Source organism: Clarias gariepinus, chromosome 21 (assembly GCF_024256425.1).
Source record: "Clarias gariepinus isolate MV-2021 ecotype Netherlands chromosome 21, CGAR_prim_01v2, whole genome shotgun sequence".
In the NCBI taxonomy this organism is placed as follows: domain Eukaryota; kingdom Metazoa; phylum Chordata; class Actinopteri; order Siluriformes; family Clariidae; genus Clarias; species Clarias gariepinus.
In genome coordinates this window covers 10,863,498-10,879,148 of record NC_071120.1, presented here as the reverse complement: position 1 = coordinate 10,879,148, position 15,651 = coordinate 10,863,498, and the positions used below count along the sequence as shown (strand labels likewise).

Below are 15,651 nucleotides of genomic sequence, written 5' to 3'. Positions count from 1 at the left end.
CTTTGGGTGCTTTTAATATCCCCTGATTTTTCAATCACATTTCCATACAAAATTTGTTTATTAGGAAAACCATGGATGTTAGATATTTTTATATCATTTATTATCTATAATGCACGAGAGCACACTTATTCACACTTTATTCTTGAGCCGTTAATTGTTCTTAATGTATTTGTAACACATTACATCTCAGTGCATTTCAAGATTAGTCAAGATCAGATCCTTTATTATAGAGATATTGCTAATGGAATGTTTGCTGTGTACTGACATAAGTGACTGGTTCTCGTAATCAGTATGACGTGTGTGTGTGTGTGTGTGTGTGTGTGTGTGTGTGTGTGTGTGTGTGTGTGTGTGTTGGCCAGGCGGTTCGGTTGGAGAGTGCATGGTCAGATCGTGTGCGGTACATGGTGGTGGTTTACACAAGCGGCAGACAGGACACGGAGGAAAATATTCTGCTGGGCATGGATTTCAACAATAAAGACAGGTGAGTGCACGAACACACACACACACACGCTATACAGTCACCGTCATCGGTTCTTTGTTTAACAGGTGAAAAGGGCCTTAACGCAAAGTTTCATTGTACCCTATAAATACACAACTTCTAACATACACAGGTGTCGTCACACACTGAGAACCTGCTTGTCCTCTGCAACCCGTCTGTGAGCTCACACACACACTGTGATCTCCGAATGAGGACGGTTTGTGCCGATGCTGCAGCTTTGGAGACAGAATTGATATTCTTCTTAAAATAATTTCTGCTCCTTGTGTAACTTGCCTGAATCTCCGGAAAATAGATTACAAAATCAGAATAAAGACCAAAATATCTGCGGTTTGACTGACCATACTATACTGTATGTCTTCTTACATGTGGCCTTTTTTTATATTTGTTCACATTTTCCATGTATACTTTGCTGAGAAAAAAACAAACCAAGTGCTTTTCATTTTTTAAAACGTCCCCCTAGGAATACACTGAAAACATGCACTGATGGCAAGTATGAAGCCAATCCAGGACAAGATGATGCATGAATTCTTAAGTTGAACTTTGACCCCGGCTTTAGAGACCAAATCCATGTCCTACCCCTCAGTGCTAGATAAGAACAGACAGCAAAATTAGCACAGCATAGTTTCTTCCTTAACTAATAATGAACGCAAATTCCAAACTATGTAAATAAATAAACAGCTTCACCGTCACTAGCAAGCCGATCGTTGTAATTTCTTTTCGATCACGCTAGCTCGGTGAAGGTGAAGCTTGTAACGATGAACCTGGTGTGTTTGAGTGAGGTCCAGACCACCCGTGCTTTGCTACACCGCATTGGTGTCTGTGGTTACGCAGCCCTCACGTGTGACTACGCTATGAGTCAGTGCGACCGGGCCGCTCGATCCGGCGAGGTGAACAGCTGCAATAACGGATCAGTAGCGAGACTTTATGAAGGTTCAACTAAAGAGAATCATGATAGAGGAGAGAAGTGTGTGTATATACGTATTTTGAAGTGTTTTACATTTAAAGCGTTTGCTTGGTGGGAAAATAAATAAATAAATAAATAAATAAATATATATATACTGTATATATATATATATATGTTACATTATTTGGTTTTTACTGGAGCTGCAAAGCTAGCACAATTAACACTGCTTTCTGATAAAATATGTGTAAACACAAAACTTTTATTTTAACAAGGATTTAAGCTCCACCCACTTCAGATTATAATTTAATGTACATAATATACAAAAAAAAAAACTATAAAAAGTATTGACAAATTTTTTTGCACAGATTGTCTGATGTAAAAAATAATTGTGAATAATTGCACACTCACTTCAAACAGGTGTGTCGAGTTGCTCAGTGTGGAACAGATTTGCGTGTGTGTGGTTTGTGACAGTGTATGACACACTGATCTATAAAAAAAAAGGACAAAAGGGCGTCACAGAGATAAATACAGAGCGAGAGCTGAATCACTTTCAGCAAACTTGGGAAAGTGATTCAGGAGGCGTGGCTTAAAGCTGGACATGCAAATGTAATTTCATATTGGAGTCAGTGACACCCAAAGGTGTGAAGAGGATGAGGACGTTTAAGTCAAACCAGGACTTTTAAATGAGAACGCAAACACACTCTCTTTTATTCCTTTATATAATCCGCTGCTACACTAATGCACTTACACTAGTGCATCATGGTAGAACGTTTCCTCAGTACATCAAAACCATGATCGGCCTCCTGGAACTCCTGAAACACTGGCCTCCCAGGAACTCCTTTAATGGTCCAAATATGTGGAAATGGCCGAGTTTGACTTGAACACCCTTGTATAATATAATTATAATATATAATAGACTATCTCATCTCATATCATATATATTTCACAGTTAGGATGATTCAGAAGTCGGATTTGTACAATGCATTAGACTAAAGGCTGAAAACGTATGTTACATGTTAGCTCCATTAACTTTAACAGGTGCAGCAATAAAAGTCCTAAAAGTTTTTTCCCTAAAAACAAAAAAACAACAAACTTTTCTCTTATATATCAAACTGGCTTAATTTCTCTCCTTCTCTGTACCTGCTGTTTCAGTTTTTATGCAAATGAGCTACGCCAGAGCCACGCCCTGCCTGAGCATCAAGCCAGAGGACGGGGCTCTTCTTTTGAGGTCACATTAGGGGAAATCCAAATTGCCATATTCGTTTCCATTTAAACATCAGAAATGTCTAGGCCGAACAGCTATTATATTCATGGCAAAATGTGTTTACTTAGGATCTCTGCAGACTGAAACCAGAGTAACTGGGTAACATTTCTTTTGTCCCTACAGTAAAAGCTGCTCTATAGGGATGGTCCTGCCTCTTTGGAGCGACACAAAGATCCATTTGGACGGAGACGGGTGAGTGCAACCTCCCCTACTGGTCAAAGCACACCAACGCAGAGAAAATTGTCAACGAATGTTAGAAAGATTTTGCAACAATCAGTAGTTCTGTGGTGTAAAGTTCTAGCACCAGCATAGCGACATCCGTCTCAACAATCATCTCAATGATTTTGAAGCAAAGTAAGAAACTGGTGTATAACGAATGACGTTATATAATGCATTATAATTTCTGAATGACGTTTCAAAATCTGTGTTATATTCTATTAGTTTCTCATTCCAGGGAAATGAAACAGATGTAATTGGGATTGGGTTTGAAGTCGTCTGTTATTATTATATCACAGACATTTAGTAGTTATTTAATGCATTCAGTTTTAGTGTCATCAGGTTTTCTTAGTATGAAACAATTAGGGGGATAGAAAGATAAGGAAGTCAAAAACATGTATTTAAATTTCCGTAACTGTGTGTCTGAGTGATTTGCTAGGTTGACCTCTGTTGACCTTTGCGTTCCCATCCGCAGGGGATTCAGCATGACAACGGCGGGACGCACACACATCTTTAAGCCCGTCTCCGTTCAGGCCATGTGGTAAGACACGACGAATATGTGTTTATGTAAATGTATTTTTCGATCCGGAAGGCAGGAACAGATTTCATATTACTGTAAATATGTTAAAGTATGATCACCTGAACATTTGGTCTTACAACTGAGCTGGTCTTACTAGATAAACATTTTTTCCTTCCATTAAGCACAAAGTTCTACTGATTTGAATAAAAAAATGAAAGGTGATAGCTCATGAGACAGCAGCATTGTTGTCCTGAGAAGCTCAGGTTTCATGTTCGAGGCCAGAGTGTGAATACCTCGTTTCATTACGATGGAAAGAGGAAGCGATAACGCTGGATGAGCGTGTGCCCGCTCTCGGCTCGGCCGCCTCATACACAAGGCCTTGTTCTCGCTCTATTCCTGAGTACACGCTACTCCTTCACACTGTCGATGAGATGCACCGAGAGATTTGCCAAACTCAGCTATTGACTGCCACCTGTTGGTGGACTGGTGGAATTGATGCTGCTGACTGACGAGGATGTTTTGTATGCGCTTCACGTCGTCCTGCGAGTTTCTGCCCGATGGAACGGAATAGAGGAGTCTTCTTTCCCTAGTGCTTTACAGACAGTCTGTTTACCGCCGTCTTCTCTGCCAGCTGTGGGATACTCAACTGCATTTCATAGTCGCAGAAATGGCCTGAAAAAATCCTGTATGCGTCTTATTATCATCATCAGTCAGTTAGGGAAAGTCAGCGACAGTGTTCAGGGAAAGTGTCAGAAAATCCTGGTTGAAATGTTGAGATCTCAGAATGTGAGAGCTGCACCATCGCTCATCTAAAAGCCACCAGAGAGAGGAGGACAAAATGTAAACAAAACCACTTGTTCTGAAAACATTGACGCTACATTCACATGACCATCAATTCTGATTTTTTTTTTCTTTTCGTCTGAACACACAGTTGTGTCAGAGTCGCTTTTCAATGTGGTCCTGGACTGGATACATGCTATATCTAATGTATTGAAGGCGTTTTAAAGGACAGTTGCGTCCACTTTAGAGTCAGAGACAAGTCACTTGTAGTTATGAATGTGAACCATCATGACATACAGATCCAAAATCAGAGCTGACCAATGTGGCTGTAAACATAATCCTGGTTACCTCTTAATGATGACGTTAGCAGAAATGTAAGTGGAGTTCTGCTGTTAGAAGCGCTTTATACAGTAGACATCGTTATTATCATCACATTGTATGGTATAGAGCTCAGCCAAGATTTTCTCATCCCATGACAAATAATGGGAGCAGTCCAGTTTCCGTGTCTCACTTCTGACCTTTGGCCTGTTACCAGGTCAGCGCTGCAGGTGCTGCACAAAGCGTGCGAGGTGTCGCGGCGATATAACTACTTTCCCGGTGGAATTGCGCTCACCTGGACGGGCTACTATGAGAGCTGCATCTCCTCCGAGCAGAGCTGCATCAACGAGTGGAACGCCATGCAGGACCTGGAGACCATGCGGCCCGATTCGCCCGCCATGTTCGGAGACAAGTGAGTTCCTAAACTTCCCTTCATCTAACCTAAAGCTTTTTGCTTTGTTCACTTTGTGCTTTGTGTCCACGTGTCGTTTCGGTGTATTTTACATGCATCTTAGACACCTATAATAAAATGAGACGTCTGGTTCATGTTTGATAACAAATACAAATTCAGCAATGTGTTTATTTAGACGTTTCACATAACATGAAACAGGCTAGCTGAATCAGATCTCAAAACAGATCTATTGTTTTTTTTTTTAAACATGCTGGGAAAATAAGCTCTTCTCGGAGCTCTTCTCTGGCTTAATCATCATCTGGTGTTTTCTTCAGGCCCACGGAGAGAGAGCGAACAGAATGCCTCATCAAAACCAAACTCAGGAGCATCATGATGCTGCAGGACCTGGAGAATGTGACGTCGAAGGAGGTAAAAAAAAAATAAAGAAAGAAACACAATGCCGTGTGCAGTTCTGTACCATCAGAGTGAAGATCCTGGAATAGAATGTCTCATGAAACATGAATATTTATAGCTTATTTCACATGAAATGCACTTCTGCACTGTTCCCTTCTGACCAATCAGAATTCAGAATTTATAAAAGCAATGTGGCATAATTAACTCTAATGAACTCTAGATGAAAAATGATGTCCTCTTGATTAAAATCTCTAGCTGTTGTAGCTGTAGTGTTAAGAATGTTGTTTGTTTTTAAATCCTGTGTTGTCTGTCAGATTCGTACTGAGCTCGAGCAGCACATGAACTGCAATCTGAAGGAGTACAAAGAGTTCATCGACAATGAGATCCTGCTGATCCTGGGTCAGATGGATAAAGCCACGCTCATATTCGACCACCTCTATCTGGTCAGTGGAAAAAATTAAGCCTTCATTAAAAGTCTTGCTGAAAATCCAAAAGTAATACTAGAAATAAGAGTAATGCTCGAGGTTGTTCTGTGAATCCTGTGTATTTCAGGGATCTGAATGGAACGCTTCCAATCTGGAGGAGCTTCAGGAGACAGGGTGAGTTTAAGGTCACATACAATGTTATACTCTATTTCAAACATGTTTACCATGTGGAGATGTAAATGTTTCCATAAGGTCTGGTAACGCTCCAGCTGAAATTCTACCCATGCAGTTGTTGGAGTGCTTTCCAAACGTACCATTTCATTGTTTGTAGCTTTAAATGAACTTCGAGGAAGTGTATACATCTTTTGTGTGGGAATTTGTCTATCGCCATACACACTGACTCCAAAATGTATTTTTATTTAATCTTTTTTTAGTTTTTTTTATAATAGAGATGCACTGGTGGATCGACCAGTAAGCACATTTTCTGTTTTTTAACTTGATCAGCCTTGACTGTTCATTTGTGAAGATGATGAATCAATCTGAAGTATTAAACTTTTGAATTATAATTATAATTACAACTTTTTTTTTTTTTTTTCAAGGTGAAGGTCTTAAAATTGTAAGAAATTCAGAAAAGAAATTCAGTATTAAATCGGGATATTTATTAAATCATGACCGATACAGAAGCGCAATATAAATATAATTGTTACCTAATTGTTATCTAATCGTGATGACATCAGATCGGATCGGTTGGTGACTCCTTTCCCTAATGGATATCTCTCTAATGTGTGATGCACATCAAGTGAATCTCTCTTAATTTAAACCATATTGTTTTTGTTCTTAGGGTGGGCTACATCCTGAATGTCACACGAGAGATTGACAACTTTTTCCCTGGGACTTTTTGTTACCACAACGTGCGCGTGTACGATGAGGAGACCACGGACCTCCTGGCTCACTGGAATGACACGTACAACTTCATCGTTAAGGCTAAGTAAGGCTAAGTAAGGCACATATGACGGACAGTAGTTTGTAGTTTTATTTCTCAAACAATCGCTGAGTAACAGTACTTGCTAAGACACAATAGGGTCCGTAGGAGAAAATGCTTGAACAGTCTTGAAGATTGTTAACCATTAACCTGTGAATAGAGATGTTACAGTTCATTACATGCTGGCAGAACGCTGGACGGAAAGTTTAGCCGTACCTCAGTGGTATAATCACGTTTTAACATGGTGACGGCGTCAGGTCCTAGAAGGGTTTGAATGCTACTGTGTTTATTCCTAGATTACATTTTTTAACACTTAACTTTTTAGGAAGAACCAATCCAAGTGTCTGGTCCACTGTAAGATGGGTGTAAGCCGCTCGGCGTCCACGGTCATAGCCTACGCCATGAAAGAGTACGGCTGGACCCTGGAGAAAGCCTACAACTTTGTCAAACAGAAACGTAGCGTCACGCGGCCAAACGAAAGCTTCATGAGACAGCTGGCTGAATACGAAGGCATTCTGGATGCAAGGTAAGCATCTTTTATTGTTCATGAAATAATTATAACACACCAACAGTAAGTCACTATTATACAAGTTTCAAAAGTTACCAGCATTAGTTATTTACTAACCAGTAATTGCTCACGCAATATTTGAAAACTTGAAAAAAAAAAAAGTTTTTTTTTAAATACACTACAGCAAGCAGCGTCACAATCGGCTGTGGCATCCGGACTCTGAATGCGATCACCCTGACTGTCAGCGTCCTGCAGCACCCTGCTGCGTCGACGACTCATCCCCGGAGGCCGGTCCTTCCTGCTGCGAGGCCGCTGCCCACACTTCACCCCTTGCTTTGGAACTCGACCCTTCTAACCCCCAGAACTACAACTACTACTTCAGACGTCTGTCAGACTCGGCCCTGGACAGCGAACCGTCGACGCCGGTGCGTATGCCGGCGCCTCTGCTGGATGTGGATCGAGTCTACATTGAGATAGAAGACGTGGAACGTGACGCCCTGCTGGATGACGAGGCATTCGAAACGCCCCGCTTCGCTGCACCCGTTGGAGAGGGAACGGCGGCGCAGACTTGCACTCGTGGTGCCGAGCCTTTGGAGGAGCTGCGTCTGCGTCTGGAGTTCAGCACTGTAGAGGAGGAAGATGAGGAGGAGGCAAAGAAAGAGCAGGAGGAGATGCAGGCACTGGCCGAGGGGGGGAGAAGAGAGAGGGAAGGGGGTGCAGGGGAGGAGAGCGGCATCGATCTGGGTAACATGAATCACCTCTGCAACGAGAACTCCAACAACAACAACCACCTCCGGACACGAAACAGCCTTGCTGTGAGTAAATCTTCTGATGATCTATTTTTGTAGTCAGAAAATGCAATAAATATAATTTCAATCATAGTAGCTCTTGCACACAATCATTGTTCTTGCCTTTTGTAGTAAATTCCTTTAAGCCTTTCATAGGGAATACGTTTAGACTGACTGCCTGTGTGCGGTTTAGCTTTTCTTCTGTAATGTCCTGTTATCTGGTCTTTTTGTACAGGAGAGTGCCCTTAAAAAACAGTCGTCTAGCCCCAGACCACCATCCAGCTCTCTTTCAACCTCCAGTACTGTCTCTAATGCCAGTGGATGTGGCTTTGCCCCCTTACCCATCTCTGGTGTGCCTAGTATCTCTGTAGAAGTGCCATCCTGCACCAGTGTTGAAGTCAAGGCTGTCACACCCACACGACTACGTCTTTGTGGACCAAACTGCAAATGCAACAAGTGCACCAAGACAGCTTCAGATTCATGCAGCACATCAGCCATTCCACTCTCGGTGCTTAAGGACAAGTCTGGAAGCCAGTCACACAAACCTGATCTTCAGCCAACGAAGGATACAGCACAGGGTCAAGGGGTCAAAGAGAACGAAGGGTCAAGGGGCAAGAACAAGGCAGAAGAGAAGTCTCTGAGTTTATTTAGAGAGGGAAGCTCACAGCAGCAGCAGGAGACGTTAGACCAGCTACAGAGGTCCGGCCTGGTTAGGCGGCGAGCGGAGAGACTGGAGAAACTGTCCGGCTTGTTCCAGGAGCGATTCCGTGAACACGCAGGAGCTGCTGCAACACACTACTCTGCGGAGACGCCAGAACGTCCTTCTGCTTCTTTAGACACTTCGTCTGGAATGGTCAGTACTCCAGCAGACTTCTGGACGTCAGTGCCACCTGCAGTTGAGGATTCGGGAGCACTGACGCCAGTCTATTCCCCGCACGGCTCCACGCTGACACGCAGCTCAAGCAGTGACAGCATCCGCAGCGTTCGCGGAAAGCCGGGTCTGGTTCGCCAGCGGGCACAGGAGATAGAAGCGAGGATGCGCCTGGCCGGACTCACAGTGCCTTCCCGTTTAAAGCGCTCCAACTCGTTGGCCAAACTCGGCAGCCTCACCTTCTCCACGGAGGACCTCTGCTCCTCAGCGTGCTCTTCTGACGCTGGCACCCTTCTCCTTCTCACGCTCTCCCCAGAGCCAGAAGTCACTTCCAGTCCAGATTGGGATCGTGCCAATCTCTGCTCTGCCACTACAGCCATGGAGCTCTTCAGTCCAGGAGCAACAGGAACATCTGAGCCCAGGAGCTGACAGTAAGAAATGAGGGATTTGTGCAAGATGATGATGTACTTGAACAAAGATTCTCTTCCTGAAAACCAACTTCTCTTAAACGGTAGGCTCGGCCATCCGCAAATCAATACCCAGGTCGGGCGTTAGGGTTTGCAGTAAAAAGATCTCTTTAATGGGTGGATTGAACAAGGCTTTGCTGAAGTTCCTGCCACTTGTGTGCAAGGATGATGCTTAACCCAAAATTTAAAATGTAGAGTTGGGGGGAAAAACAGGGTTTGCAAGAAAAAAAACAAAAACTGCTGTCCCAAAAGCCTTTCGTCGTATCTGAGAAGACTTGTCATCTAGAAATGGCATCAAAGGGAACATCCGGTCGAAGAGTTGGGAATAAACAGACCTTTTAAATGCTGTGAATATAAAAAAAAATATGCTACTCAAGGAAACAGGATATCCAAATATTTTGAGAAGGTTCTTGTTGGTTTAAGACTTTTGTTGCATGGAACTGAAGCTGCAAATGTGTAATTAAAAACTACTTGTACACCGAGTGCTCTTCGGCCAAGCGTCTAAGGAAACCATCGCTTTTGGTTCCCCTTCCTGCTGAGCAGCCATATTTCACAAGAAATTGCTACCTGTTGTCTGTTCGTCTACACGTCTGAGTCTGGTTTCGGTGTAAATCTCATCTTCCTGCTTACTCGCATTTTGACAATGCTTCTGACGAGCAGCGGGAAAAGCGATTTCTCAATCAGTGCTGGTGACTTTGTGCGCCCTGAGAAGTTGTTTCCAGGAAGGAAGAACACGATTCTTTTTCAATCTCTCTGCTGTTCACTCTGCTCTGTATATCAACACATGTTGCTGGAGATAATTAGCTGTATTTTGCTCTGGTCTGAATTCCATGGTTTATTTTACCATTGAATGTTAACACTGGGCGCGTTGACGGCCGTCAGGACTCGTTTGATAAATTGTATCGAAAAAAACCCGAAGGTTTGTTCGAGTGTGTGTGAGAAGACTTCCAAGTCCTCTCAAGGTGTTTTGGAGAAACAGTGGGCGATAATTTGTCGCAGGCCCTCGTAGTGATGACCGCTTTGAATGCTTTAATATGGAAGGTATCACTTTAGCACCTTAGGGATTTTTTTTTTTTTTGAATATCTGTCAAGAAGAAAAAATGTGATTCAGTCAAAGTGCTACATTTCGGGGCTATTTAAATCTCTACCGTCGTTTACCCGGTTGCGGGTAGGATAATGAGAAACTAATCCTGGTTGTCGTGTAACGTCCAGAGCTATGTATTCCAGCGGTAGAACTCTCCAAGGGCAGCTCCAATCAACCCCTAACTTGGCGCACACACTTTGTGTACTGGGTTATAGCACAAAAATTAATATATTTCTTCAAATTCCACAAATTTTAACAAACAAGCCAACGACAAACCAGCAATGCAAATCACTGGATGCTGAAACATCCTATAAATGCAGCGCGAGGACGCTTTTTTAACATCAGCCCGAGACAAGCTTCCTGAGCGTACTCTGCGTTCACACTAGCGAGTGGCGTAAGTCGTGAATCCAGCAATAAGTGACAGTAGGGTTCAGACAACGTCTGAATTAAGATTTTCTTCAATATGTTACAAGTTACAAACCAAGAATAATTGGGGACGGTTAAAAAAATCTTTTTCCTGGCCAAACTTCAGACTTGAGCATCAATTTAAAAAATAAAAAATAAAATTTTTATCAAAATATGTTTGCATTTGAGGTAGCAAAATTTAGCAGTTTGTCGATGCTCCTACAGGGGGTGCACTCTGAACTAATCGCACACTGGCAGGCAGCACAGCGTCTTGCGCGGTAGGAGCAAATTATTTGCTAAATGAGCTTAGAATTGTAACAAAATCAAATAAAAATAATATTTAATTGAGAAACTTATGAAATCATGATACTCGCAGAATCGAATACAAATCGAATCTGTGTCTCAGTATTGTGATGATTATCGTCTCGGGTCGTCCCTCGGGTTGTTTGTCTGCCAGACTCCACACCATCACAGCTTCAGTTCCTACTTACATCTAGTCCTAATTCTACACCGTTAGATGCTTAAAAGTAAAACAGAACCTAAAGTTACCCAAGTTCTCCCTTCCTGTAGTATTTAAATGTAACTCAAACACACAGATTTATATGAAGTGTACATCAGAGCATGTCTACTAAATGAAAACCCGACCCAGTGGAGACGTGTAGATTAATTTAATGTAACAGGATGTCCCTGAAGTGTGATTTTTATTTTATTTTAATCCTTTTTTAATCACATCAACTCTGTGTGACTTTTTATTCATTTTATGCACTGTACATGAAACGTCATTAGGTTTTAGGAGTGGTAAAAAATAATTCCCTCACAGAACCCGTAAAACATGGGGGAAACGCCACTGCAGACTCCTTACCAGAAATCAACAAAAAGGTTAAATAAAAACCTCCCTATAGAACACTACATCATATCAACGAAAATATGTGTCACGTTGTTAAATAGCATCAGTTGATTGTTAGATTTATAGTGCGGTGTTATAGTGCAACGTTCCCTCCACAGAGCTGTTGCCATGGAAATTCTACTTAACTTATGATGATAAGCAGATTCATGTGTGATTAATCCCTGATTTGCCGCGCAGACAGAGCTGCTGTCGCGTAAAATACCCGACCAATCAGAATGAAGCATTCAGCGGCGAGGTTATACGGAGCTGATCAGATGAGAATATGAAGTGACAACACTGGGGGGAAAAAACCTTGGAAAACAGCCGCTAGTATGAACGCAGGGTCCGATTTTAAAGACGCCGTACATTTCACTTAGTGTGGAAAATTCTCCATGCATTACATCATCAAAGAGCTGGAAGGGTCGAGAACAAAAAGAAACTCTTATATCCTACTGAAAAAAAGAATAGTTTTAACCAAAAAAAATTTCTATAATGATTTGCTTAAATCTTGCTCTGTTTTAAAATACATTTCGACTGAAAAAAAACAAAACAATCACAGACACGCAAACACAGCTGCGTGTGTATGTGCCCGTTTGTCTGTGTAACTGCATTCCAGCGTGACTGAGTTTGGGAGTGTGTTGATCTCTAGGAAGGTCACATGACCTTAATGTTAGTGTGTGCCATCCTGAGGGGCTCGGATTGTTCCTGTGCGTGAGATCGCAAGGTCTACAGCTTCACAAGCACACACACACACACACACACACACAAACTCAGTTATATACAGATATTCCATGTTCTAGCACACTCAATCACACACCGCTACACACACTCATCATCTCAGTCAGGTTTGTTCCCTTTATTTCAATGTTTAAATACTTGAGTTCTTTTTTTATTATGCAAAATCCTTTATTGTTTTTGTACATCTGTCGTTATGTCGAGCGCGTGTGTTCCTGACCGAAGCGTGACTTGTATATACCTTTGCATGCGAGCGTGAGTGACGTCTCACATCATGGACCGTGCGATTACTGTGAACTATTTATGAGAGACGGGGAAGAAAAAAAAACAAACAAAAAAAAACCCAAGTGTGTGAGTGCACGTTAGTATTTATCCATGAGCAGGCTCATACAATACACACACACACACACGCTCCGATCTAATGCACACGCATCACAATGCACTGTATGTAAATATGTTCGTAGGTGACAAAATGGCGCTCCGGTACTTGTGTCCTTGTGACCACTCTGAAAAAGGGAGACGTTTTGGATTTCTTTGGCTTGGAAAAAAAAAAAGGCACTACTGTACACCTGCATAGCAACCTGATATCTGAGTTTTACTTCCATGTCCTGATATCGTACTGTTAAAAAAACAACAACAACAAAGAAATACACATCAAGGTTTGCCTTGCACGTGTGGCAAGGTTTCTGCGAGGAAACTTCACGTCCACACGTTTGCGTTGGTGGTGATCAGGGAAAAGCTAGCGGTTTTCTTCTTACCCGCGTGTACGGATTCCTGTGGACGAATTGAAACAAATTATTTAGCGATTGTTAGCTTGATTCATGATTCCAAAGATTTCAAACTTCTTCTTTTTTTTTTTTTTTTTTAGCATTTTAACTTTTAGTTTCTGTTTTTATTTTATTCATAGCTTTGTGCGTTTGCGTTTGTTCTCGACGTTGTTGTGCAATTTCAGATGACTCATGTTAAGGAGGAACCGCATCGACGATGAATGCTTGGCCCCCTTTTCACTCGCCGCCAGCAGTGCTAGGTCCTGCCCATCTTTTTATTTCTGTTTACAAGGTTAACACGTGAACAAACGCAAGCTGCAGCATTAACACCGCATCAGTAACGTTTAACAAAGTAGCTTATAGCCATGAGTAAACAAAAAATAAAAATAATCATTATAATTCCCGGTAATGAAGAGTGTTGAAACGTGAAACACCTTACTGAACATATTAGCGACTGGAAAGCGAGTTTATCTACTGCAGACTTTTGTATTTTATTAAACATGTACACATGTCATTCTAGCTTGGGGGTTTGTTAAGTTTGATGTTTCAGATTTGGTCCTAGTGACTAATACTAATGGAACCCCAGTGTAAAGTGTTATCCGGTTTAGTTTCTCCGGGGCGTTGTGGTTTTTGTCCAAAATTCTGCGCCCACTTATGCTTTTTATCAGGGACGAGCCGTTTGTCCAAAACAAGCTTTGTGGGGGAAAAAGAAAACATTTGATGAGTTTACAGATCAGCCGGTTTATTGTAGTGGAAGCTTTGGGTTCCCTGATCGCTTCCTAGGTGCAGTGATGTAACGATTTATTTCCATCATTTTCTAAGAGCATCTGCTCTTACGAGAATACATAAAATATATTCTCATACATGCATGCATACACAAGGGGAGTTTGTTGTGCTGAATGACGCAAAGGTTTTAAAGGAGGACATGCGATCCCAGACAAGGATCGTATGTCGTAACTTCCCCCACGGGAGTTCCTGGGAGGCCAGCGTTTCATTTCAGATGTTGAGTCTCAGGTTCATACTGAGAGAACTTTCTACCTTGTTGGTATCCACGCACTAGTGAAACACTGGGATAAGTGCATTAGTGTAGCAGAGAAATAAAAGTTATTTACGCTTAAAACTGTATTCTGTTATTCTGATCAAAAGTCCCAGGTCGACTTGAACACCCCTTGTGTGTGTACAGTACAGTTCACCTGAATGTTATCAGATTAATGTTTCATACAGATGCAATTCCACTGAGCCACAGTTCACGGCTGGAAAGCCCCCGACCGTCCATCACTCCCACACAAGCCATTGCCATTTTGCCTCTGATGCCATTCAGTCAAGAGTTGCTAGCTCGTGTCGTTCGCGTTAGTGTTTATTAATCGCATTATTAATGTTGAAGTGCCTTAAAGTGAAACACCAGAGGCATGGTTAAATCTTTATCTTCCCTTCTGTTATGTTGCCAACAAAGCCGTTCGCGTACATTTTTACGTTTTATACAAGTTAGGCTTGTTGATTATTTGACTTTTTTTTTTGTTTTTGTTTGTTTGTTTTTAAATTAAATTCTAGCCAAGAAAAAGTTCTTGCTCCAAACGTTTTTGGTTGAGCCATAACCAAAGTTTAATGAAATGTTTAATGCCAGTCAAGTCAGTATAGACTTTATTTCTAGATCCACATGCTCAGCTGATGCCACTTTTACTGCACCTTCGGAAAGAACGGTTTGAGCGGACAAGAGAGATTTCATCACTACATGAATCATATGTAACGTCGTGACGTATCTGGGCCACCGCTAAAGCAGCCATATTGTCGCTAAGGCCCTTCATGCAAATAGGACGAGGTCGTGATGTGTACGCGGTTCTCTTATTCACTACTGTTGCCATTAGTTTTTGTTTTATATTTAAGTATGCAGTAATTTTGTCTTTTGTACCGCAGGATTTGCTGTAGTTCTGACGCATATTGCACTTTGTACATTTTGTGGAAATGATGTACTGTGTGTATATTATGGAAATAAACTTTTTTTTTTTTCATTCAGTTCTGTTCAGGTTTAATTTTTTTTCCTTCCACCTGATTAAAAAAAAATATTCTTTCTATCTGCTTAAAAAAAAAAAGCTGAAAACAGGGTCATGCTTTATATTATGTGTACAAAGTGACAGATTTTAGGAACTTTCTTCTTCATGATCTAGGTTTAAATGTTTTTCTTTAGATATTGCACACATGAAATCATTGGCTCTATGTTTCACAGTAAATATGCTCCACAGTGTTGTGTGATTTCAGGCTACTCATTTTTAAAAGGTGCACGTTGGGGAAGCGACCTAACAGTCCTGGTCTTTACTTGCCTAGATAAGCAACACTCGTTATTAAAGACTCATTATACTTTTTGTGTGTCAAATAAACACAACATCTGTAAGTACTATTGCATGAACTGAAGGCTTTTAATAACAAATC

The 15,651-nt window shown here is 41.6% G+C and overlaps 1 protein-coding gene across 2 annotated transcripts in view; it reads left to right on the top strand.

Annotated features, from left to right (window-relative positions):
* Window positions 1-15,237, top strand: part of ssh1a (slingshot protein phosphatase 1a) — a 52,884-nt gene extending 37,647 nt beyond the window's left edge. For both annotated transcript variants that reach the window (XM_053480930.1, XM_053480931.1), the window contains 11 exons: window positions 360-481; window positions 2,791-2,859; window positions 3,359-3,424; window positions 4,719-4,913; window positions 5,228-5,321; window positions 5,621-5,749; window positions 5,859-5,905; window positions 6,573-6,719; window positions 7,039-7,239; window positions 7,406-8,036; window positions 8,245-15,237. In XM_053480930.1, the coding sequence (XP_053336905.1) occupies window positions 360-481; window positions 2,791-2,859; window positions 3,359-3,424; window positions 4,719-4,913; window positions 5,228-5,321; window positions 5,621-5,749; window positions 5,859-5,905; window positions 6,573-6,719; window positions 7,039-7,239; window positions 7,406-8,036; window positions 8,245-9,309 (2,766 nt within the window). In that variant the 3' untranslated portion in view covers window positions 9,310-15,237. The remainder of the gene's footprint in view (window positions 1-359; window positions 482-2,790; window positions 2,860-3,358; window positions 3,425-4,718; window positions 4,914-5,227; window positions 5,322-5,620; window positions 5,750-5,858; window positions 5,906-6,572; window positions 6,720-7,038; window positions 7,240-7,405; window positions 8,037-8,244) is intronic.
* The last annotated feature ends 414 nt before the right edge of the window (window positions 15,238-15,651 follow it).